The sequence below is a fragment of the Elephas maximus genome, chromosome 1 (genome assembly GCF_024166365.1).
Source record: "Elephas maximus indicus isolate mEleMax1 chromosome 1, mEleMax1 primary haplotype, whole genome shotgun sequence".
Lineage (NCBI taxonomy): Eukaryota > Metazoa > Chordata > Mammalia > Proboscidea > Elephantidae > Elephas > Elephas maximus.
Window position 1 is genome coordinate 239,067,739 of NC_064819.1, and position 25,577 is coordinate 239,093,315.

Consider the following 25,577-nt stretch of genomic DNA (forward strand, 5'->3'; position numbering starts at 1 on the left):
TAGACAACCACTAATCTACTTTGGTCTGTACGCCTGTTCTAAACATTTCATATAAATGGAATCATACAATATGTGGGTTTTTGTGACAGGCTCCTTTCACTGAGGCATAATGTTTTCAAGGTTTGCCCACGCTGTAATATGTATCCGTACTTCAATCCTTGTTATTGCTGAAAATACTCCATCGTATTTTCAGCAATAACACGGATATGCTGTTTACCCATCCATCAGCTGAATGACGCTGGCTTGTTTCCTCTTCTTGCCTATTACGAATAATTCTGCCATGAACATTTATGTGCAGATCTGTGGGTGGGCACGTTTTCGTTTCTCTTGGGCGTGTACCTGGGGCGGAATTCCTAGGTCAAGTGGTGACTCTAGGCTTAAACTTTTGAGGAGCCACCAGAGTGTTCCCTAAAGAGGGCAGCCATTTATTTCTTAGGCATTCAGATGATCATAAACTAACAAACATCTATATAATTTTCCATTTCTATGAAACTACTATTAAGCAAAAACATTATTTTATTATAAAGTGGGGGCAAAAAGTCAAACTTGCTTTGTTTCATACAAGCCTTCTGTTAAACAAAGAACCCTTTATTTAACATTGTATTTGCAGAACCTTGCACTAATCAGCCATATTCCATTGACAGTTTTAGAAATATTATTATAGCTATAACAAAAAACTAGACAGCCTGTTAGCACAATGGTTAAGCACCTGGCTGCTAACCAAAAGGTTGGCTGTTGGAACCCACCCGCCTGCTCTGCAAGAGAAAGGCCTGGTGAACTGCTTCTGTAAAGATCACAGCCAAGAAAACCTGGGGGCAGTTCTGCCACACGAGGGGCTATGAGTCAGAATCAACTCGGTGGCACCCAAGAACAACAACGTAACAAAAACTGTTACTCTAAGCACGTGCTTTAAGTTATGTTGCTGCGAGTAACATGGCATTAGGAACTCGAGTGCCCACCATGACCTAGAGTGCCTAGGCCAGTGGACCCAAACTTGTGTATCTAAGAACTGCTGGGCCAACCTGTTAAACAAAATCCCAGGCTCCACACCTGAGCGAGTGTGATTAATCGTAGGTCAGGAACGGGACCTAGGAATCTGTATTTGTAATAACCCCTCTCCACCTCCCAGACACACCTAGGTGATCCCGATGCAGGCTCCAGCCCGGCCAAGGGGCCTAGTTTTTGTGTTTTCTTAAGCTTGGCCTTGCTGATGATGTCATCCTGATTCTTCCCCCCGTGGGAATATTCACCCAGCTTTTCAGATGTGAATCTCACTTACCTTCTTAATTCTACCTTATTTGGAAAAGCCCTTCTCTTCCTTCATATGCCTACGTCATTTAAACCAACCAGTTGCCATGGCATCGACCCTGACTCGTGGTGACCCCACACGCGTCAGAGTAGAACTGTGCCCCGTGGGATTCTCATGGCTGATTTTTCAGAAGTAGATGGCCAAGGCCTTTCTTCCGAGGGGCCTCTGAGTGGACTGGAACCTCTGAGCTTTCAGCCGAGCGTGTTCACACTTGGCACCATCCAGGGACTCCGCAACATTTGAAGTCTGTGTGGGTTTGGGTATATTTGGTCTATGCGTTTACTGTCCTATCTTGCTGATTATATGTTGTTCAAAATACATATCTCATTTCTCCAACTAGGTTGTAAGTGACGTGGAAGCAGGGAGTGACGTGTGCTTTGTGCTCCTTCCTGCAGGAAGTTGTTAAGGACAGAGTAGATGCTCAGTTAAGATGCACTGTCTTGGTCATCCAGTGCTGCTGTAATGGAAATATCAAAAGTGGATGGCTTTAACCAAGAGAAATTTATTCTCGCACTGTCTAGTAGGCTACAAGTCCAAATTCAGGGTGTCGGCTCCAGCGGAAGGCTTCGTTTCTCTGTCAGCTCTGGAGGAAGGTCCTTGTCATCAGTCTTCCCTTGGTCTGGGAGCATCTCAGTGCAGGAACCTCAGGTCCAAAGGATGCACTCTGCTCCTGGAGCTGCTTTTTTGGTGGTATGAGGTCCCCATGTCTCTCTGTTTACTTCCCTCTTTTATATCTCAAAGATATTGGCTTAAGACACTATCTAATCTTGTAGACCTCATTAATTTAACTGCCAGTAATCTATCTCATTACATTATAGTGATAGAATTTACAACACATAGGGAAATCAGACCAGAAGACAAAATGGTGGACAATCATACTATCATACAAGGGAATCACGACCTAGCCAGGTGGACTGTTATTTGGGGGACGCAGTTCAGCCCATGACATGCACCGATGGATTTAAGGACTGGGAGCCTGGAATAAGACTTCAGGTGACATCTGTATCTTGGTTCTCTGTGTAATGCTTCGGAGTCCCTGGTTAGTACAAATGGTTAATGTTCTCGGCTGCTAACCGAAAGGCCGGAGGTTCAAGTCTACCCAGAGGCACCTCTGAAGAAAGGCCTGGCAATCTACTTCTGAAAGATTAGCCATCGGAAACCCTGTGGAACACAGTCGTACTCTGACACTCATGGGGTCGCCCTGAGTTGGAACCAACTCAACAGCAACGGGCTGTGGTAATGCTTCTACCTTTACTGGGGGGTGGGAGCGCAAAGGGCCGGGGTGGAGGACCCACTGCTGGACCACATTTCTAACACCCAGCAAAGGAAAGTAACACCATCACGAGTCACATTTGACTTAAACTGAGCAATCCGGTCCGGCTGCTGATGTTCAGGCTGGTTTGTCATACCACCCACAGTCATTACAACTGCTTGTCTCTGCGGCTGCTCTTTTACCAAATGGAACTCTACTGCAGAACATATGCAGGAGAGTGGTGTTTATGCCACAGGGCTTTGCTCTCTGAGAATGGCTGCAGGGACATATTAAATAATCCTGAAGATGTTTATACTGCTTATCATCAACTAGAGAGCAGGGTGCCTGATATTCTCCTGTAGGGAGGTCTCCAGAAAAATGTGCAACCCAAAATAGAACGACTATTTCCTGAAATAACAGGCAAAGTATAAACCAGGCTGACATGCCTCAGCAGCTGCCGGCCTGTGTTTGAAATCCTTACCTTTTAAGGTCGCTTTCTTAAGAACTTTCATGGCGTAGAGCTGCCCAGCATCAGGTCCCTTCACCTTCCTCACCAGGAACACCTTTCAAAGAGGAAACAGAGCTTCAAAACCGAGACAACGTCAAGCTTGTTTTCCTTCTGACAAAGGGATGCCTGAGGAAGTTTAGAAAAATCCTAATAAAATAAACACACTGAGATTGAATTCTCCCACATCTAGGCCGTCGGGAAAGTCCTGATCTGCCGCAGTTCTGTGGTCGACATCGTTGTGTGTCCGTATGAAGACCCACCATCTGCTTTTGGTACCATCGACTTCCATTTTACGTCAGAAGTGAAACTGCGCCTTTTTATTGGAAGACCTGCTGTTTAGAAAAATCATCAATATTCAGAAGTCTCAGGGGAGCCCTCTGGCTTATTTAAATATCCCTTTGTAAGCCGGGGAGAGCACTCAGGGTTACTGCCCACCACCACGGCAGCCTCATCTGGCTGGCAAGATAAACGAGTTCCTCTTATCCTCAACGTTCTTCACCCCATTTTAGTTCTGGGTAGGTTACATTTCTACACACAGTGAGTTTCTAAATAGCTCTTAAATACACTCACGTGGACACTGACAGCGTTCTTGGAAACCTTTTTGAGGTGTATCAGAGGAAAACAAACAAAAAGCAAAATAAAGAAAAAATTGAGAGAGGCTTAGCTTAGAGTCATATTAATGATTTTTGAGCAAAATTAGTGGAAAAAACCTCAAAGCCAAAACTGGAGCATCCTTTGTGAAATAAGCCCTTTTCTACAAAAACACTATTTGATTTTCCTAAATGAATTTCAAATAAGTGCAAACATCCGCCGAAGCCACCCAGGGCCTAAAATCAGAGAAGTTCTGCGTAGGCAGGGCAGTGGCCCGGGAGGTACGATTTCGGGGTGTGGTGAATTACTTCTTCCCCAAGGCCTCCCTCACCAAGCCTCATACGCCAGAAAGCTCTACCATCGAAAATTCATTTCTGAGTATCGTAGCTCCACATAAACAGCAGTTGTCTGAGGCTGGGGGTAACCCAGAGCCATCATGAACCACAGACACGTGTCTGTGAGGTCAGGGTAAGGGGCTGCAGGGGTCACGACATCTGGTTCCCCCAGTCAGAGAGAGACGTGATCTGTGGACTTCTGCTTTTCTAGCTTTCTGCCATTGATGAGGAGAGACAGAACAGAGAGAAATATACACACAGAGACAGAAAGACAGAGACAGAGAGGGGGACAGAAAGACAGAGAGCGAGATGCATACAGAGAGACAGAGACAGACACACGCACACACAGAGACAGACAACACTAAGAGGCGGGGGGCAGGCACACTGACAAGGACCCTCTGCTCCCAGAGATCGTCCTTCAGGCATCTCCTCCAGAGAGACACAGAAGGAAGGGCCCGAGGAGGCACGAGGCCCCAGGCTATGAGGGTGGATCAATGACCTCGTGGTACTAGGTTTCACATTCTCACCAGCTGCCCCTGAGAAAACCTGGCTGCCTTGTACTGCCCCCCCGCTGGCCCGACTCCTTCCAGCAGCTGTTATGACTCTAACCACCTCCAACCTGTCCCTCTAAAGCCAGAATATCAGTGTCAGTGGAGGGGCAGCCTCCCCTCTGCCCAGACCAACACGAGGCTGCAGGGGGACCGGACACCCCTGCCTGTGTGGTCCACACGCCCCCGAGGAGGGAGTCAGGCCCTGGGAGCTGACAGTGACAGACAGGGTGCTCTTCCTACAGGGCTGGGGCTGGGCTGTTGCTGAGAGTCACTGGTCACCTCTGGGGGAGGCGTGGGCGTCTGTGTGCACATCTGTGTCTGTGTGAGTGTGTGTGACTTGTGAGAGTGTGAGTGTATGTGTGTATATATTATGTGGGTGTATGTACATGTATGAGTTTATATGTGTGAGTGTATGTGTCATGTATACATGTGTATGTGTATATTATGTGAGTCTGAGTGTTAGTATATATATGAGTGTATATATGTGTAAGCGTGTATGAGTGCGTGTGCGAATGTGTGTCTATTATGTGAGTATATATACATGTGTGTGAGTGTATGTGTGTAAGTGTATATTATGCGACCAAGTATACACACATGTGCAACCATGTATGAGTGTGTGAGTGTATGAGTCATGTACATGTATGTGAGCACACGCATGTGTTTATTATGTGAGTGTGAGCATATATGAGTGTGTATGTGTCATGTGTACATGTGTGTGAGCACGTGTGTGTATATTACGAGTGTGAGCATATATGTGTGTGTCACGTGTACATGTGTGTGAGCACGTGTGTGTGTGTATGCCCCACAGTCCCTCTGTCAGCTGGTCAGGGAGCCTGTGGTGCCGACTCCCAGGGGGCCAGATGGGCCAGGCCTCTGCGCCCTGCTCTGGGAATAGAAGGCAGCAGCTGTCTGGCAGGACACAGGGCTCCTGGCCATCCCTGACAGCCCCACGGGGCCCTGGACACTCTGACACATGGAAGGACTGTGTCCAGGGGTGTGCTGCTGGGCCTGGGCCATGCCCTCCAGGTGGGGGCAGAGTCCCAGAAGGCAGGTGGTCTAGGCCCAGCCTTAGTCAAAGAGAGAAACTCATTAGTGTCTAACTTTGAGCCCTTCCCTTGGTTTCTGGACAGCCACATGTGCACAGCGTTCTAGTCGCTCTGAGGCTGCAGCTCCTCTTGTTTCCGAGCCAGCATGACCAGGCCTCTGTGGCCTTCATCGGCTGGGGAATCAAGCTCAGTTGGGAAGTGAGGCCTGCTGACCCCCGCTGGGCCAGGCAGGGTGCAAGGGGAGGGCAGGCAGCCGGCGTACAGGCAAGGAGCCCCAGCTCAGGGAGCAGGCTTAGCAGAGGGGGCACAGGCTAAGGGGCTGCTGCTGGAGTGCAGGTGAAGAACCCCAGCTGGGGGAGCAGACCTGGGTCCCCAAGTCACTGCGTGGAAGACAGTTGCCTTGGAAAGCTGCTCAAACCTGTGGTGAATATTGGCTGGGAGATAGGCCAACCCAGCCTATTCTGTCACAGAGTAATCGATGTAGAAGCACCAAGATGAGGCATCCTTATCATCAGAAAACTAACAACAGGAAAACCCTTCTTCAAAATGGGAGGGCTCAGGAAAAAGTAAGCAAATAACACAAATGACTTGCGCTTGCAAGGTCCAGCCTTCGCAATATCCGGAGCTGATCTTTTCTGTCTCCTTTTTCATTTCTTCTCTACCTCCTCCCCCAATGCTCCTTGCCCCTACAAAACAGGGAGGGCATGTTTATATGGATTTAAGGAGCAGTGCAAACCCCCTGCTGAAGTCTGAGATGTAAACCAAGTTTAAATGGGGCAGCAGCCAATTCAGATTTAGTTTAAATGATGCTGAGCTGTGCATAGATGTTTACACATAAGACTTTTTCCTCAATTGCATTTCAGGCCTTAAAAAGGAAACGATGGATAGTAACGGCTGATATATTTATACTTCCACCACCTGTTTGTCAGCGTGTCCTGCCGTGGTGGCTTGTGTGTAGCTGCGATGCCGGCAGCTGTGTCGGCGTGTCCTGCCGTGGTCCCCTGTGTGTTGCTGCGATGCCGGCAGCTATGTCGGCGTGTCCTGCCGTGGTCCCCTGTGTGTTGCTGCGATGCCGGCAGCTGTGTCGGCGTGTCCTGCCGTGGTCCCCTGTGTGTTGCTGCGATGCCGGCAGCTGTGTCGGCGTGTCCTGCCGTGGTCCCCTGTGTGTTGCTGCGATGCCGGCAGCTGTGTCGGCGTGTCCTGCCGTGGTCCCCTGTGTGTTGCTGCGATGCCGGCAGCTGTGTCGGCGTGTCCTGCCGTGGTCCCCTGTGTGTTGCTGCGATGCCGGCAGCTGTGTCGGCGTGTCCTGCCGTGGTCCCCTGTGTGTTGCTGCGATGCCGGCAGCTGTGTCGGCGTGTCCTGCCGTGGTCCCCTGTGTGTTGCTGCGATGCCGGCAGCTGTGTCGGCGTGTCCTCCCGTGGTCCCTTGTGTGTTGCTGCGATGCCGGCAGCTGTGTCGGCGTGTCCTGCCGTGGTCCCTTGTGTGTTGCTGCGATGCCGGCAGCTGTGTCGGCGTGTCCTGCCGTGGTCCCTTGTGTGTTGCTGCGATGCCGGCAGCTGTGTCGGCGTGTCCTGCCGTGGTCCCTTGTGTGTTGCTGCGATGCCGGCAGCTGTGTCGGCGTGTCCTGCCGTGGTCCCTTGTGTGTTGCTGCGATGCCGGCAGCTGTGTCGGCGTGTCCTGCCGTGGTCCCTTGTGTGTTGCTGCGATGCCGGCAGCTGTGTCGGCGTGTCCTCCCGTGGTCCCCTGTGTGTTGCTGCGATGCCGGCAGCTGTGTCGGCGTGTCCTGCCGTGGTCCCCTGTGTGTTGCTGCGATGCCGGCAGCTATGTCGGCGTGTCCTGCCGTGGTCCCCTGTGTGTTGCTGCGATGCCGGCAGCTGTGTCGGCGTGTCCTGCCGTGGTCCCCTGTGTGTTGCTGCGATGCCGGCAGCTATGTCGGCGTGTCCTGCCGTGGTCCCCTGTGTGTTGCTGCGATGCCGGCAGCTATGTCGGCGTGTCCTGCCGTGGTCCCCTGTGTGTTGCTGCGATGCCGGCAGCTATGTCGGCGTGTCCTGCCGTGGTCCCCTGTGTGTTGCTGCGATGCCGGCAGCTATGTCGGCGTGTCCTGCCGTGGTCCCCTGTGTGTTGCTGCGATGCCGGCAGCTATGTCGGCGTGTCCTGCCGTGGTCCCCTGTGTGTTGCTGCGATGCCGGCAGCTGTGTCGGCGTGTCCTGCCGTGGTCCCCTGTGTGTTGCTGCGATGCCGGCAGCTATGTCGGCGTGTCCTGCCGTGGTCCCCTGTGTGTTGCTGCGATGCCGGCAGCTATGTCGGCGTGTCCTGCCGTGGTCCCCTGTGTGTTGCTGCGATGCCGGCAGCTGTGTCGGCGTGTCCTGCCGTGGTCCCCTGTGTGTTGCTGCGATGCCGGCAGCTGTGTCGGCGTGTCCTGCCGTGGTCCCCTGTGTGTTGCTGCGATGCCGGCAGCTGTGTCGGCGTGTCCTGCCGTGGTCCCCTGTGTGTTGCTGCGATGCCGGCAGCTGTGTCGGCGTGTCCTGCCGTGGTCCCCTGTGTGTTGCTGCGATGCCGGCAGCTGTGTCGGCGTGTCCTGCCGTGGTCCCCTGTGTGTTGCTGCGATGCCGGCAGCTGTGTCGGCGTGTCCTCCCGTGGTCCCTTGTGTGTTGCTGCGATGCCGGCAGCTGTGTCGGCGTGTCCTGCCGTGGTCCCTTGTGTGTTGCTGCGATGCCGGCAGCTGTGTCGGCGTGTCCTGCCGTGGTCCCTTGTGTGTTGCTGCGATGCCGGCAGCTGTGTCGGCGTGTCCTGCCGTGGTCCCTTGTGTGTTGCTGCGATGCCGGCAGCTGTGTCGGCGTGTCCTCCCGTGGTCCCTTGTGTGTTGCTGCGATGCCGGCAGCTGTGTCGGCGTGTCCTGCCGTGGTCCCTTGTGTGTTGCTGCGATGCCGGCAGCTATGTCGGCGTGTCCTGCCGTGGTGCCTTGTGTGTTGCTGCGATGCCGGCAGCTGGGCTGTTGGTATTCCGAATACCCATGGGGTCACCCATGATAGACAGGTTTCAGTGAAGCTTCCAGACTAAGACAGACTAGGAGGAAAGGCCTGGCAATTTACTTCAAAAATCACCTAGTGAAAACCCTGTGGATCACAACGGAACACTGGCTGATACAGTGCTGGAAGATAAGCCCCCCAGGTTGGAAGCGCTCAAAACATGCAGTGGCTACAACAGTGGACTCCAGCATTGTTGTTGCCATTCGGTGCCGCTAAGTTGATTCTGACTCACAGTGACCCTGTGTACGACAGAGCAAAACACTGCTGGGTCCTGTGCCATCCTCACAATCCTTGTTGTGCTTGAGCCCATTGTTGCAATCACTGCCTCAATTCATCTCTTTTAGGGTCCTCTTCTTTTTCGCTGACCCTCTACTTTACTAAGCATGATGTCCCTCTCCAAGGACCGGTCCCCTCCTGATAACATGTCCAAAGCACATAAGATGAAGTCTTGCCATCGTCGCTTTCAAGGAGCACTCTGGCTGTACTTCTTCCAAGACAGACTTGTTAGTTTTCCTGGCAATCCATGGGATATTTAACATTCTTTGCCAACACCACAATTCAAAGGTGTCAATTCTTCTTCAGTCTTCCTTATTCATTATTCAGCTTTCGCATGCATATGAGGTGATTGAAAACACCATGGCTTGGGTCAGGCACACCTTAGTCTTCAAGGAGACATCTTTGCTTTTAAACACTTTAAATAGGTCTTTTGCAGCAGATTTGCCCAATGCAATATGTCGTTTGATTTCTTGATTGCTGCTTCCATGGGTGTTGATTGTGGATCCAAGTACAATGAAAGCCTTGACAATTTCAATCTTTTCTCCATTTATCACGGTGTTGCTTATTGGTCATGAGGATTTTTGTTTTCTTTACGTTGAGGAGCAATCCATACTGAAGGCTGTAGTCTTTGATCTTCATTAGTAAGTGCTTCAAGTCCTCTTTACTTCCAGGAAACAAGGTTGTGTCATCTGCATACCACAGGTTGTTAATGAGTCTTCCTCCAATCCTGAAGCCCCATTCTTCTTCATATAGTTCAGCTTCTTGGATTATTTGCTCAGCATACAGATTGAAGAGGTATGGTGAAAGGATACAGCCCCAACGCACAACTTTCCTGATTTTAAATTATGCAGTATTCCCTTGTTCTGTTCAAACGACTGCCTCTTAATCTGTGTACAGGTTCCTCATGAGCGTAATTAAGTGTTCTGGAATTCCCATTCTTTCCAATGTTATCCATAATTTGCTATGATCCACAGAGTTGAAGCCTTTGCACAGTCAATAAAAGATAGGCAAACATCTTTCCGGTGTTCTCTGCTTTCAGCCAGGATCCATCTGACATCAGCTATGATATCCCTGGCGCCACATCCGCTTCTGAATCTGGCTTGAATTTCTGGCAATTCCCTGTCTATATACTGCTGCAACTGCTTTTGAACGATCTTCAGCAAAATTTTCCTAGTGTGTGGTATTAATCATATTGTTTGATAATTTCCACATTCTGTTGGATCACCTTTCTTGGGAATACGCATAAATATGGATCTCTTCCAGTCAGTTGGCCAGGTAGCTGTCTTCCAAATCTCTTGGCATAGACAAGTGAGCACTTCCAGAGCTCCATCTGTTTGCTGAAACTTCCCAGTTAGTATTCTGTCAATTCCTGGAGCCTTGTTTTTTGCCAATGCCTTCAGTGCAGCTTGGACTTTTTCCTTCAGGATCATTGGTTCCTGATCATATGCTACCTCTTGAAATGGTTGAATGTCAATCAATTCTTTTTGGTGGAGTGACTCTACTGTATTCCTTCCATCTTCTTTTAATGCTTCCTGTGTCATTTAATATTTTCCCTGTAGAATCCTTCAATATTGCAACTCAGGGCTTGAATTTTTTCTGCAGCTCTTTTAGCTTGAGAAATGCCAAGCATGTTCTTTTTTTTTCGGTTTTATACCTCCAGATCTTTGCACATGTCATTATAATGCTTTACTTTGTCTTCTCAAGCTGCCCTTGGAAATTTTCTATTCAGCTCTAGATTTAGCTTATCACTTTAGCTACTCAATGTTCAAGAGCAAGTTTCAGAGTCTTTTCTGACATCTACTTTGGTCTTTTCCCTCTATTCTGTCTTTTTAATGACCTCTTGCTTTCTTCATGTATGATGTCCTTGATGTCATCCCACAACTCATCTGTCTTCGGTCACTAGTGTTCAATACATCAAATCTATTCTTGAAAGGGTCTCTAAATTCAGGTGGGGTATGCTCAAGGTTGTACTTTGGCTCTCATGGACTTGTTCTAATTTTCTTTAGCTTCAGCTTGAACTTGCATATGAGCAATTGACAATCTGTTCCACAGTCAGCCCTGGCCTTGTTCTGACTGATGATATTGAGCATTTCCATTGTCCCTTCCCACAGATGTAGTCCATTTGATTCCTGTGTATTCCATCTCTCGAGGTACACGTGTATAGTTGCCGTTTATGCTGGTGAAAAAACTTGCAACGAAGAAATTGTTGGTCTTGCAAAATTCAATCACACGATCTCCGGCATCATTTCTATCACCAAGGTCATATTTTCCAATTACAGATTCTTCTTTGTTTCCAACTTTCACATTCCAACCAACAGTAATTATCAATGCATCCTGATGGCATGTTTGATCAATTTCAGACTGCAGAAGTTGGTAAAAATCTTCAATTTCTTCATCTTCAGCCTTAGTGGTTGTACATAATTTTGAATAATGTCATATTAACTGGTCTTCCTTGTAGACGTATGGATATTATCCTATCACTGACAGTGTTGTACTTCAGGATAGACCTTGAAATGTTTTTTGACAATGAATGCAATGCCATTCCTCTTCAAGTTGTCACTCCCGGCATAGTAGACTATATTGATTGTCTGATTCAAAATGGCCAACATCAGTCCATTTCAGCTCACTAATGCCTAGGATATCCGTGTTTATACGTTTCGTTTCATTTTTGACAATTTCCAATCTTCCTAGATTCATACTTCATACATTCCACGTTCTGAATATCAGCGGATGTTTGTAGCCGTTTCTTCTCATTTTGAGTCATACCATAGCAGCAAATGAAGGTCCCGAAAGCTTGATTCCACCCATGTCATTAAAGTCAACTCTACTTTGAGGAGGCAGTTCTTCCCCAGTCATATTTTGAGTGCCTTTAAACCTGAGGGTCTCATCTTCCAACACCATATCAGACAATGTTCTGCTGCTATTCATAAGGTCCTGGCAGTCCGTGCAGGAGACCCGGGGGCCCAACCACTGGCCAGCTCTCTGCTGTTTGGAGCAGAGCTAGGAGGTGGAAATGGTCAATGGCAGTGTTCCGCAGGACACATCCAGCTGTCCCCTGCCTTTCCCTCACACTCAGCCAAAAGAGGCTCACTTCTAAATAAGGATGGACTCATTTTTACTTAGAGATGCAGGAAGAAATGACATAGGGCATTGCAGAGCAGATTGTCCCCTCTTACCAGTTTTGCTTTTATAAGTTGTTGGCAATAAACAGCCCTGTGTAAACAGACATAATGAGGGAGGCTCTCTCAGGGTGGGTGTTGGCTCCAGACCACTCCCAGGAGACTTTGAAGTGATGCTTTCAGGATCAAGGCCTCTTCCCTCTGGAGTCCTGCTTGCATCAGCTCAGCATTTCTCACCCACTAAGGAGACTAGAACCTCACTTTCCATGTCAACCCCATCAGGTGCTTTGGACTGAACTGTGTCCCCCCAAAAGACATGTGGAAGTCCCAATCTGTGTACCAGTGACTGTGACCTTGTTTGGGTAGAGGGTCTTTCTTTGAAGGTGTGATCTGTTAACAAGGTCATGGTAGGGTAGGTCCTAATCCCTTTGGAGTGGTGTCTTATAAAAGAGAAGAATGGACATGGAGACAGTCACACATGGCAAGACAGGTGCCACATGAAGATGCATCTACAAGCCAAGGAACACCAAGAAATGCCCAGGGCTGGAGTAAGCTGGAGGAGACAAGGAAGGTCTTCTTCTAGAGGGAACAAAGGGAGCATGGCCCTGTTGATGCCCTGAATTCAGACTGCTAGTCTCCAGAACTGGGAGAGAACACACTTCTGTTCTTTAAAGGCACCCACTTTTTAGTATTTTTTTCTGGGAGCCCCAGGTGGCTAAGACCTCCGGGACTTACCCGACGTGGCTAGACACATAGCAGACTCTCGACAAGTCAGAGGTGAATTAGTGAATTAGGTAATTAATGGAGACTTGTTAGGCGCCGTCAAGTCGGTTCCAACTCATAGCAACCCTAAGTACAACAAAACGCAACGCTGCCCCATCCTGCACCATCCACATGATTGTTGTTATGTTTGTGCTCATTGTTGCAGCCGCTGTGTCAATCCATCTAGTTGAGAGTCCTCCTCTTTTTCGCTGACTCTCTACTTTACCAAGCACGATGTCCTTCTCCAGGGACTGGTCCCTCCTGATAACATGTCCAGAGTATGTGAGAAGTTTCATTCTGTTGCACACAGGGTTGCTATGAGTCAGAACTGACTCAAGGGCACTAACAACAACAACAAATATCCTTATGAGTTGCCACTGCCTCTTCCTTTTATGTCTCCTGCACATTATTATCCTGAGAACTTTACTTTTTTATTTGCTTATAACAATGATATAAGTAAATATAAAATTAGAAGTTGTGAGAAGGGTTGGGAAGGAAAAGTACAGAGTGTTATGAACATTATCATTCCAAGGGGATTCTGCCAAACACCATTATAGTACGTTTCCCAAAGAACACTCTTTTAAAGTAAAACTAGAATTCAGAACTTGAAATTTGAGGGATGGAATTGGGAAAAGCCTCTTCTCCTTTCCTTTTTAATCTCTCAGTTTTTGAGGAGGATGTTTTCAAGGGGAGCTTTTGTTGAACCGTGTTACTGAACGGAAATCCCAAGCCTTGGGTCTAGGATTGCGTTGGGCTCAGAGTATTCTTCCCTCCCTCCTGTTACCAGCACCCACATTGAGGTGGGGTGGTGGGCTTCCATAGGGAAGTAAGATCTTACAACTAACGCAACTGGTCAGCCAGCACCCCCAAATGCTCCCTGGCCTCACCGTGAGGCACACCCAGGTCTCCTCGTGTCTGGACAGAGAGGAGCCCACTGATAACGTGCTTGCACAGGTGAGTTAGTTCTCAAGACACAACATGTGAGTAACGTCCATGAAGGCAGAGAAAGGGAGACAGCCCCCATGGTCTTTATTTTCAAATCACAGTTCTTCGAGAAGGAATCATCTCCCTTTCTCATGTTCCAACATTTCTTATAAATGGCCAGGCATCCCGTGACCATATCGCATTGGCTTTGCCTCTGATTTTTTAGTAATGGCTATTCACACTGTGAAGGGGTCCTGGTGGCACAGTGGTTAAGAGCTATGTCTGCTAACCGAAAGGTACCCCAGTAACCCAGTGCTGTCGAGTTGATTCCTCGGAAACTCTATGGGCAGTTCTACTATAGGGTTGCCATGAGTCGGAATCAACTTGACGGCCGTGGGTTTGGTTTTTGGTTTTATTCACACTGTGAAGGGGTCCTGGTGGCACAGTGGATATGTGTACTGAAAGGTCGGCAGCTAACCGAAAGGTCGGCCACTCGAAACCACTTCAGGGGAAAGAGCTGGTGATCTGCTCCAGTAGGTTACAGCCTAGGAAACCCTTTGGGGCAGTTCTACTCTGTCACACGGGGTCGCTATGAGTCATAATCGACTCAATGGCATCTAACAACAACAACATTCACGCCGTGACAGACTGAAATTCTTAGCTCTCTACTTCCATAAGTATCATGGGAACCACGTGAACCGTGTTACACAGCCATTTTCGTAGGTCGACAGTTGTGGAATTCTGGTATCTTCACACGGTTCAGTCTGCTTGTACATGCATCAGCATAGACACCTGTTCCTTACAACATAACCACACGGAAAAGAAAGAGAGAAGCCAGAAGTACATTCTACCTTGTAAGCCGCCAAAAGATAAATGTTGCAATCACATTGATGTGGTCTCTAAGGGACTCTCCAGAACGTGAACATGCTGCTAATCCTGCATGTCAGTCAACAGAAGTGGATTTCACTTTGGGACAAAGTCCTGTGATGAACGGAAGAGACCTGGCAAACGTATGCACACCAAATGATTCCTTTAAAGAACCAGGACTCTGCTTATACTTTCGGGGCTGTGGGCTACACGGTTTATTTCAGGGAGCCCTGGTGGTGCTGCGGTTAAGCACTTGGCTTAACCAAAAGGTCAGCAGTTTGAACCCACCAACCACTCTGCAGGAGAAAGGTGTGGCAATCGGCTTCCATAAAGATTACAGACTTGGAAACCATATGGGCCAGGTCTACTCTGTCCTATAGGGTTGCTATGAGTCGTAAGTGACTCGACGGCAGTGGGCTGGTTGTGAATATAAATGTATTTGTGTGAATGTGTGTGAATGTATGAGTGTGTGAATATGTGAATGTGTGTGTGTGATGTCTGAGAGTTGTCAGTGTGAGCATGCATGAATGTGTGTGTGTGCATGTTAGTCTGCCTCGTGTGTGAATGTGTGTGTGTGGTTTGTGAGAACTGAGTGCGGGCATGCTTGAGTGTGTGAGTGTGTGCATGCATGTGTGCATGTGTGTGTGTGGCGTGTGAATGTGTGTGTGTGTATGATGTTCTCAAGGGTGCAGGCCATTCTCACTTGGCATAGCTCGGTGGTAAGAAAACTGAAACTGCACAAAGGGAGGCTGGCCCGCACTGTTCACTCAGTGGAGTCCTGAGTGGACGCCTGCTCAGTCGTGCCCTGTGTGTTCAGCAAGTGTCTCTGCCACGCTCCTGCCAGCAGGCATTCAAGCCACAGCCTGGAGCTGGGCCATCGCAGTGGATTAAGACTCACCTTCCCGTAGGATCCCTGTCCTAGAACTTTGAGCAGTTCAAACTGTGAAGGGTCTGCCTTCTCAAATCCTTCTTTCACATGATGGCTGATGTCAATTTCCTTCACAACGCCTTCTTCCTACGAGAGGGGGATACGGGATGAAAACACAGGTCAGCAGGCCTGGGGCTGACCACAGACTCTCCCCTTGAAGCGACCTCACTGGGAATAACCATAGACCACCGCCCTGAAGTGACTCCACTACAGAATAACCACAGACTACCCCCCCGAAGTGCACCCCCTGGGGAATAACCAAAAACTCCCACCCTCCCTGAAGTGACCCCCCTGGGGGATAACCACAAACTCTCTCCCCTGAAGTGACCCCCCCTCCCGGGGAATAACCACAAACTTCCCCCCCTGAAGTGACCCTGACTTGGGAGTATTTTAGATTAAAAGCTGTGACGTAATATAGCTTTATACTATCATCTTGGTTATCTGGTCATCATGCCAATTATTCATTTGTGGGCCACACGAGCCTTCAATTGTTTGTTTTCTCCATGGATTTTTGTCATCTGGTCTCACCAACACCATAGGACATCTACCAAAAACCCAAAACCAAACCCACTGCCATCTAGTCGATTCTGACTCATAAAGATCCTATAGGACAGAGTAGAACTGACCCTAGGGTTTCCAAGGCTGCAAGTCTTTAGGGAAGCCGACTGCCACATCTTTCTCCCATGGAGCAGCTGATGGGTTCGAACTGTGGAACTTTCGTTTAGGAGCCAAGTGCTTAACCACTGCGCCACCAGGGCTCCTTCAGGACATCTACAGGGACTCTCAGTGTGTTGATTCTGCTCCGTCGTGTCATTACTGGCAGGTTTTTGGTCCTAGCCAGCAGCACAGCTTACTGCATCCATGGCCACAGGCAGTGAACTACACTGATCCCGAGAAGGCTGCTTCTGTGCACACTGCTAGTACGGAGTAAAGACAAGTAGACATTCGAACCCAAGACTCCAAGACCCAGAAAGAACCTCTTCTTACACAGGCTGGGCAGTTGATTGAAGGGAACCCAGCGGGCAGAGCCATAACCAGAACCCAGACCGCAACGCCATGATCCAGCCTCTGGCAAACACTGCTTCCTCTCTAATCAGGGCTGAGGAATGTTCAGAGAAGTAATTTTTGGAGAAAAAATAACTGATGAATCCCAGTGTCTTCTCTGCTCTTTAAACTGCCCGGTACATGTTGCAAAAAGCCCTGGTGGCACAGTGGTTAAGCACACGGCTGCTAACCAGAAGGTCAGCTGTTCAAATCCATCAGCCACGCTGTGGGAGAAAGACCTGACGATCTGCTTCTATAAAGATTTGGTGTCGTTTTTAGGTGCTGTAGAGTTGGTTCCGACTCGTAGCGACCCTATGTACAACAGGACAACACACTGCCCGGTCCTGCGCCACCCTCATAATCGTTGCTGTATTTGAGCCCATTGTTGTAGCCGCTGTGTCAATCCATGTTGTTGAGGGTCTTCTTCTTTTTTGTTGATCCTCTATTTTACCACGCATGATGTCCTTTGATACGCATGCATCATGTGTAAGGGTTATACCCTTGGAAACCCTGTGGGGCAGTTCTACTCTGTCCTGTAGGGTCCCTATGAGTTGGAATTGACTCGATGGCAGTGGACTTGGGTTTTGACCTATATGTTGCGGCAAACGTGTCTGCTTCCACAGTGTGAGCAAATGGGAAGTGAAATGATAGGACCAGCTGCATTTGTAAAACCCGTTTCTTAGGAAACCATTTCCACAAGAAGTCTCCTCCCCACTTCTAAAGGCCCAAACTCAAGCAGAACCATTCAATACAGCAGCGCCCTCATCAGCAAGACTTGAAATCAAGTCGATTATGTAGCTACTTGATGAAATATAGGTAAAACGAAGATGGTTTTATTGAAAGAATAGATGCTCTACAAAATCATTGGAGTAACAGAAGCAGGGAGGATAAGAAGAGGGTAAAGAAAGGAAAACGTGGGCTGGAATATCAAGGCAGTAAGTAGAAGCTCTGAAATTTCAGGAGTGTGATAGAGGAAAACTGACCTACTCAGCTATTGGAGCTCGGCTTTCTAACCCTGGTAACTTTCCGTGCATGAACTAAGGCGAGATGTTTGACGTCATGTTCAAGTGGACGTGGCAGTAATTCCCAGAGGGACTGAAACGTCCTCTCACATGATGGAGCTTTCTTTGCTCATCCATCCTGCAACATTTTTTTTCTTGTTCTTCCCAAAGATAGTGACTCAGAATACAAGAGTGGTCAGGGAAGGGACGCACACATGTGACAAGGAGCAAGGCTCGGGCTGGGGGCAGAGGGCTTCTTTCATCTTCAGAAAGATGTCTCACTTTAGCTACTCACTGGAGCCCTTGGGTACCGAGGCTCAGCTGAAGTTAAGTTTTTATTATGAGGAGGCATTAAGTGAAGAGGCACCAGAGGACACAGAGCTAAGAAACAACCAAAACAAGCAAGTCTAGATGCTTGTTTTCTCTTCTCCCTTTCTATCCTGACTCAGATCTTGTCCCCTACCTTCCCCTTACCCTACTTATTTTTGTTCCTAAGCCAAGATGAATTTTTCCCGTTACATTTTCTCTCTGTTTTAATATTAAAGCTCTACAACCCTCCCCCTACCCCCCCCAAAAAGAAAAGAAAAGATGTCACTTTGAGGACTAAGAGGCGCCTGACCCGAGCCATGGTCTGGACTCTTCATATGCATGTGAAAGCTGGACAATGAATAAAGAAGACCAAAGAAGAATTGATGGCTTTGAATTATGGTGTTGGCAAAGAATACTGAATATGCCATGGACTGCCAGAAGAACAAACAAGTCTGTCTTCGAAGAAGTACAGCCAGAATGCTTCTTGGAAGCAAAGATGGCAAGACTTTGTCTCACGTACTTTGACGTGTTATCAGCAGGGACCAGTCCCTGGAGGAGGACATCATGCTTGGTAAAGTGGAGGGTCATCTAAAAAGAGGAAGACCTGGATGAGATGGACCGACACAGAGGCTGCAACAACGGCCTCAAGCAGAGCAGTGATTGTGAGGATGGCACAGGACCAGGCAGTGTTTTGTTCCGTTGTACACAGGGTCGCTATGAGTCGGACATATCTTGCAGGCACCTAACACCACCACCCTCACACACACACACTGCTTCTGTTCACCCCCATTCCCTCTTGTTCCCCTCAAATTATTTTCCTGTCCATCCTTCTGAAAGCCTCTTTGTGGCTGATATAAGTCACAGTCTATGCCAATGGGACTCTCCAAAGCTGGGACTGTGAGCGATGAGTGACAGACAGAGCGACATGTCTGCAGGTGTGTTTCCTTCACACAGACAGTACTGCCCAGACGGAAGGTGTCGGCATCCTACAAACATGCAGCCCACAGGCTCCCAAGCACTAGTAACCAGTTATTCTTGTTGGGTGAGTTAATTCCGATGAAAGGCCTGGCGATCTCCTCCCGTAGAGGTTATAGTATAGGAAACCCTATGAGGCAGTTCTACTCTGTCCTATATGGTTGTTATGAGTTGGAATCGACTCGAAGGCACCCAGCAACAGCAATTCTAATCAGTTCCTTCAATCCTTAATTTCCTTGGGAACGCTATGTATTGTGAAGCACTAACTAGGAAGTTATAATAAGAGAACAAGGTGTCAGAACTTGGATGCAGTGTTCTAGGTGTGGGTTCTAGACAGAGCCAGACTCCTGCCAGCTCATGTCCAAAATTACCTTCAATGATTTGCTTTACAAAGTCATTTCTAACACGAGGGGATGAGAAGTAATTGTCTACTTGATGTTAATTTGTGAAGATTTATAAAGATTTACTGAACCATATTCAAAGAGCCTCAAAACTGGGTGTGGATGGAACATTTGTCCCTGTGAGGTCCAAGCCACAGACAGGTTTCCTTGTGGACAACGTTTCTCCTGGGGCAGTGAGATGTATGCCCTGGTTTAAAATCAGTAAAACCAGTCGCTGTCAAGTTCTCTGTGACTCATAGTGACCCCATGTGTGTCAGAGTAGAGCTGTGCGCCACAGGTTTTCATCGGCTGATTTTTCAGAAGCACATTGCCAGGCTTTTCTTTCAAGGCACCTCTGGGTGGACTCAGATCTCCAACCTTTTGGTTAGCAGCCAAACACATCAACCGTCTGCACCACCCGGGGACTCCACGCCCTGGTTTAAAAACCAAAGAAACCAAACCCGTTGCCGTTAAATTGATTCTGATTCATAGCAGCCTTGAGTGCTCCACAGGGTTTTCTTGGCTGTAATTTCTATGGAAGCAGATTGCCAGGCCTTCCTTGTGCAGTGCTGCTGGGTGGGTTCGAATGCCAACCTACATGTTAGTACCGAGCGCCAACCATTTGTGCCAGGAGGCTAAATCAATCTACTTTTTTTTTTTTTTTTTTTAGCACAACTGAAATCAGTGCAAAGTAAAAACCCATGGAAGATAATATAATAATACCAGCCCGCACCTCTGGTGTGCACAAATAAGAAATTATTCATGCTGACAAGTCGTCTCAGGCTTGGAAAATCATACTTCTCTCTTTCCCTCATTTATACTTAGAAGATTTTCCCTTTGGATTTGACCTGTACGGTATGAAAGATAACCCCCACCAATGTATCAAAGAAAACTGGTAACAAAGGCTTTAAAATTACAAGTAAAAAAACCTACATCGCGATAAACTACGTTACCAGTGTTATTAACGGATGATAAAGACAGTCACGTCCCAGTGAAATCTCCTGTGACAAGCTCCATGTTGTTTACTGTTGTTAGCTGCTGTCCAGTAGATTCTGATTCATGGCAGCCCCACGTGTGCGGAGCAGAGCTGTGCTCGACGGGGTTTTCAAGGCTTTAATCTTCATGGAAGCAGACTGCCAGTCCTTTCCTTTCACGGTGCCGCTGGGTGGGTTTGAACCACCAACCGTTAGGTTAGCAGTCAAGTGCAAAACTTACATATATATGCGAGAAGGGGAAATATTTATCTGAACAGCATTGCCTCTGAGATTTTCAGTCATCTACAAATCTCTAACATGATATCCTAGTTCTTTTTCATTGTCAGCAATGGTAAATACCACTATCAGAATGATTTGTTGGAAAATGCAGTATTTCTGATAAAGCAAAGTTAGGAAGTGCGGGATTCACTGAGATAGAATGAAGCAGTGCTTCAGATTAGTAGCTGGTCGTCGGCAGTTTTACACCGGCGGGACTTTCCATGCACACTAAATTATTTTTCTATTTTAAGCCTCTCCGTCACGCTGTTGTTAGTCACTGTCGAGCTGGCTCTGACTCATGGCAAAACACAGTGCTGCCCGGTCCTGAGCCATCTTCGTGATCGTTGGTCTGTTTGGGTCCACTGTTGCTGCCACTGTGTGTTTTGAGTGCCTTCTAACCTAGGGGGCTCATCTTCCAGCACTGTATCAGACAATATTCTGTTGTGATCCACAGGGTTTTCACTGGCTGATTTCTGGAAGTGGATTACCAGGTTCTCCTTCCTAGTCTGTCTTAGTCTGGAAGCTCCACTGAAGCCTGACCACCATGGGTGAACCTGCTGGTATTTGAAATACCAGCAGCAAAGCTTCCAGCCTCACAGCAACATGCAGGTCACCACAGTACCACAAAGCGACAGACAGGTGGTGGCCTCTGTAATTACAATCAGTTAAAATTCCCGCATGCTCCCTTAAGGTGATATATTATATACACTTTAAACGTGCAAACCACTCGGAGCGACAGTAAGATGGTCAGTTCTCATTGTACATGGCTAGTTTTCATTCCAGCATCTACATAGTTCATCTCTAATGGAAGGTGATGGAGTCATAGCAAAAAAAAAAATATATATATATATATATAGAGAGAGAGAGAGAGAGAGAGAGAAAGTTTATTCTAAAATTGATATGGAAAATCAAAAGACCAAGAAGAGCTAAAGCAATTTTGAAAAAGGGGATAAAGTTGGAGGAATCACTCTACCCACATTAAGGCTACTATATATGTATAGTAATCAAGGCAGTGTGGTTTGGTGGAGACAGAGACACGCAGATCAATGGAACAGAAGAGAGGACCTAGAAACAGAAGCCCACAAATACAGACAACTGATTTTTTAATTTTTATTGTGCTTTAAGTGAAAGTTTACAAATCAAGTCAGTCTCTCATACAAAAACTTATATACACCTTGCTATATACTTCTTTTTTTTTGTTTTATATACTTCTAGTTGCTCTCCCCCTAATGAGACAGCACATTCCTTTCCTCCACTCTCTACTTTCATGTCCATTCGGCCAGATTCTGACCCCCTCTGCCTTCTCATCTCCCCTCCAGACAGGAGTTGCCCACATAGTCTCATGGGTCTACTTGAGCCAAGAAGCTCACTCTTCACCAGAATCATTTTCTATCCCATAGTCCAGTTCAATCCCTGTGTAAAGAGTTGGCTTTGGGAATGGTTCCTGTCTTGGGCTAACAGAAGTTCTGGGGACCATGACCTACGGGGTCCTTCTAGTCTCAGTCAGACCATTAAGTCTGGTCTTTTTATGAGAATTTGAGGTCTCCATCCCACTGCTCTCCTGCTCCCTCAGGGGTTCTCTGTTGTGTTTCCTGTCAGGCCAGTCATCGGTTGTAGCCAGGCACAGTCTAGTTCTTCTGGTCTCAGGCTGATGTAGTCTCTGGTTTATGTGGTCCTTTCTGTCTCTTGGGCTCATAATTACCTTGTGTCTTTGGTGTTCTTCATTCTCCTTTGCTCCAGGTGGGTTGAGGCCAATTGATACCTCTTAGATTTTATTATACCAATTGCCTTAGATGTCCCCTGAAACCACGGTCCCCAAACCCCGCTCCTGTTATGCTAGCCTTTGAAGCGTTCAGAAAAATATGGAACACTTCACGAATTTTGTCTGTCATCCTTGCGCAGGGGCCATGCTAACCTTCTCTGTAGCATCCCAATTTTAGTATAAGTGCCGCCAAAGCGAGCACCAGACAACTGATTTTTGACAAAGACACAAAGGCAATTCAATGGAGGGAGGATAGTTTTTTCAACAAATGATATATCAGCAATGGACATCCACGGTCAAAAAAAGGAAACTGGGCCTAAATTTTATATCTTTGATGTAAAACATTAAACAATTTTTTAAGAAGAAACCACAGGAGAAAAGCTTCAGGACCTGGGGCTAGGCAATGAATTTTTAGACATGATACCAAAATATTATGCATAAAAGGAAAAACTGATCAATTAAACCTAAGCAAAATAAAAACTCATTCTCTGCAAAGACACTGTTAAGAAAACGAAGCTACAGATTGGAAGAAAATATTTGCAAACCACATACCCAACAAAAGTGCTGTCTCTGAACCATAGAAAGAACCTTCAACACTCCATAGTAAAATAATACAATCTAATTAAAAAATTCCCCAGCAATCCGTCAGTTTGTCGTACTGTGGGGGCTTGCATGTTGCTGTGATGCTGGAAGCTATGCCACCAGTATTCAAATACCAATAGGGTCACCCGTGGCAGACGGGTTTCAGCTGAGCTTCCAGACTAACATAGACTAGGAAAAAGGACCCAGCAGTCTACTTCTGAAAAGGATTAGCCAGTGAAAACCTTATGAATAGTACAGGAACAGTGTCTGATATAGTGCCAGGAGATGAGCCTCTCTGGTTGGAAGGCGCTCAAAATATGACTGGGGAAGAGCTGCCTCCTTAAAGTAGAGTCGACCTGAATGATGTGGATGGAGTCAGGCTTTCGAGATCTTCACTTGCTGATGTGGCACGACTCAAAATGAGAAGAAACAGCTGCAAACATCCATTAATAATCGGAACCTGGAATGTATGAAGTATGAATCCAGGAAAATTGGAAATCGTCAAAAATGAAATGGAATGCATAAAGATCAATATCCTAGGCATTAGTGAGCTGAAATTTTGAATCAAACAATCATATGGTCTACTCTGCCAGGAATGATAACTTGAAGATGCAAGGTATTGCATTCATCATCAAAAATGGGGAAACACAGGAAGCATCAAAAGAAGATGGAAGGAATACACAGTCGCTATACCAAAGAAAATTAGTTGATGTTCAGCCATTTCAGGAGGTAACATATGATCAGGAACTGATGGTACTGAAGGAAGAAGTCCAAGCTGCTCTGAAGGCATTGGCAAAAAACAAGGCTCCAGGAATTGATGGAATATCAATTGAGATGTTTCAACAAATGCATGCAGCACTGGAGGTGCTCACTCGTCTATGCCAAGAAATTTGGAAGACAGCTAACTGGCCAACTGACAGGAAGACATCCATATTTATGCCTATTCCCAAGAAACGTGATCCAACCAAATGTGGAAATTATCAAAGAATATCATTAATATCACATGGAAGTAAAATTTGGCTGAAGATCATTCAAAAGTGGCTGCAGCAAGTACATCGACAGGGAACTGCCAGAAATTCAAGACAGATTTAGAAGAGGACATGGAACCAGGCATATAATTGCTGATGTCAGATGGCTCCTGGCTAAAAGCAGAGAATACCAGAAATATGTTGACCTGTTTTTTATTGACTACTACGGCATGCAAGTGTGTGGATCATAACAAATTATGGACAACATGGCAAAGAATGGGAATTCCAGGACAGTTGGTCATGAGGAATCTATACATACATCAAGGGGCAGTTGTTCAAACAAAACAAGAAGGTAATGATTGGTTTAAAGTCAGGAAAGCAGGAAAGGTGTGCATCAGGGCTGTATTCTTTCACCATACCTATTCAGTCTGCATGCTGAGCAAATAATCTGAGAAGCTGCACTATATGAAGAACGGAGCATCAGGATTGGAGGAAGACATTAACAACACGCATTACGCAGATGACACAACCTTGCTTGCTGAAAGTGAAGAGGACATGAAGCACTTACTGGTGAAGATCAAAGACCACAGCCTTCAGTATGGATTACACCTCAACATAAAGAAAACAAAAATCCTCACACCTGGACCAATAAGCAGCATCATGATAAACGGAGAAAATACTGAAGTTGTCAAGGATTTCATTTTACCTAGATTTACAATCAACAGCCATGGAAGCAGCAGTCAAGAAATCAAAAGACAAATTGAGTAGGGCAAATCTGCTGTAAAAGACCTCTTTTAACTGTTGAAAAGCAAAGATGTCACCTTGAGGACTAAGGTGTGCCTGACCCAAGCCATGGTGTTTTTTATAGCCTCATATGCATGGGAAAGCTGGACAATGGATAAAGAAGACGGAAGAAGAATCGACACCTTTAAATTATGGTGTTGGTGAAGAATACTGAATATACCATGGATTGCCAGAAGAACAAACAAATCTGTCCTGGAAGAAGTAGAACTAGAATGTTCCTTAGAAGCAAGGATGGTGAGACTACGTCTCACATACTTTGAACATGTTATCAGGAAGGATTAGTTCCTGAAGAAGGACATCATGCTTGGTAAAGTAGAGGGTCATCAAAAAAGAGGAAGACCCTCGATGAGATGGACCGACACAGTGGCTGCTACAATGGACTCAGGCATAACAAGAATTGAAAGGATGGTGTAGCACAGGCAGTATTTCGAGTTCTGTTGTGCACAGGGTTGCTATGAGTCAGAATTGACTCGATGGCACCAAGCCAGAATTAGAAAATAGACAAAAGGGAAAAACAGGCATTTCACCAAAGAAGATATAAAGATGGGTAATAAGTATATGAAAAGATGTACTTACTTGCCATTAAAACCAAAAAAACAAAAACAAAAAACCAAACCTGCTGCCGTTGAGTTAATTGCGACTCATATTTGCCATTAGAGAAATGCAGAAACACAGTAGTACTACATACCCATCAAAATTACTAAAATAAAAAACATTGACAACATCAAATACTGGCAAGGCTATGGAGAAACGATCTCTCTCATTCAGCTTTGGTGGGATTGTAAGATGGTACAGCCACTCTGGACAGCACTCTGGCAGTTTCTTGTAAAAAGAAACACACACTTTCCAAACAACCAGCAATTGCTGTCTTGGTCATTTACCCGAAAGAAATGAAAACTTACACAAAACCACATACACAAATATTCATAGCAGTTTTATTCATAATAGCTCCAAACTGGATGCAACACAGATGTCCCGGAGTGAATAAATGGTGGAGCACAC

At 46.8% G+C, this 25,577-nt stretch overlaps 1 protein-coding gene and 1 non-coding gene across 6 annotated transcripts in view; both read right to left on the minus strand.

The window, feature by feature from the left end:
• The window catches only part of RPS6KA2 (ribosomal protein S6 kinase A2), a 477,450-nt gene that overhangs the window by 119,968 nt on the left and 331,905 nt on the right, over positions 1-25,577 (minus strand). For all 5 annotated transcript variants that reach the window (XM_049905293.1, XM_049905278.1, XM_049905303.1 and 2 more), the window contains 2 exons: positions 15,468-15,584; positions 3,043-3,124 (listed from right to left, as the gene is read on the minus strand). In XM_049905293.1, coding sequence (XP_049761250.1) covers positions 3,043-3,124; positions 15,468-15,584 — 199 coding nt within the window. The remainder of the gene's footprint in view (positions 1-3,042; positions 3,125-15,467; positions 15,585-25,577) is intronic.
• Positions 22,316-22,423, minus strand: LOC126058206 (U6 spliceosomal RNA). Its single transcript, XR_007513135.1, has one exon. It is a non-coding gene; the product is annotated as a U6 spliceosomal RNA (small nuclear RNA).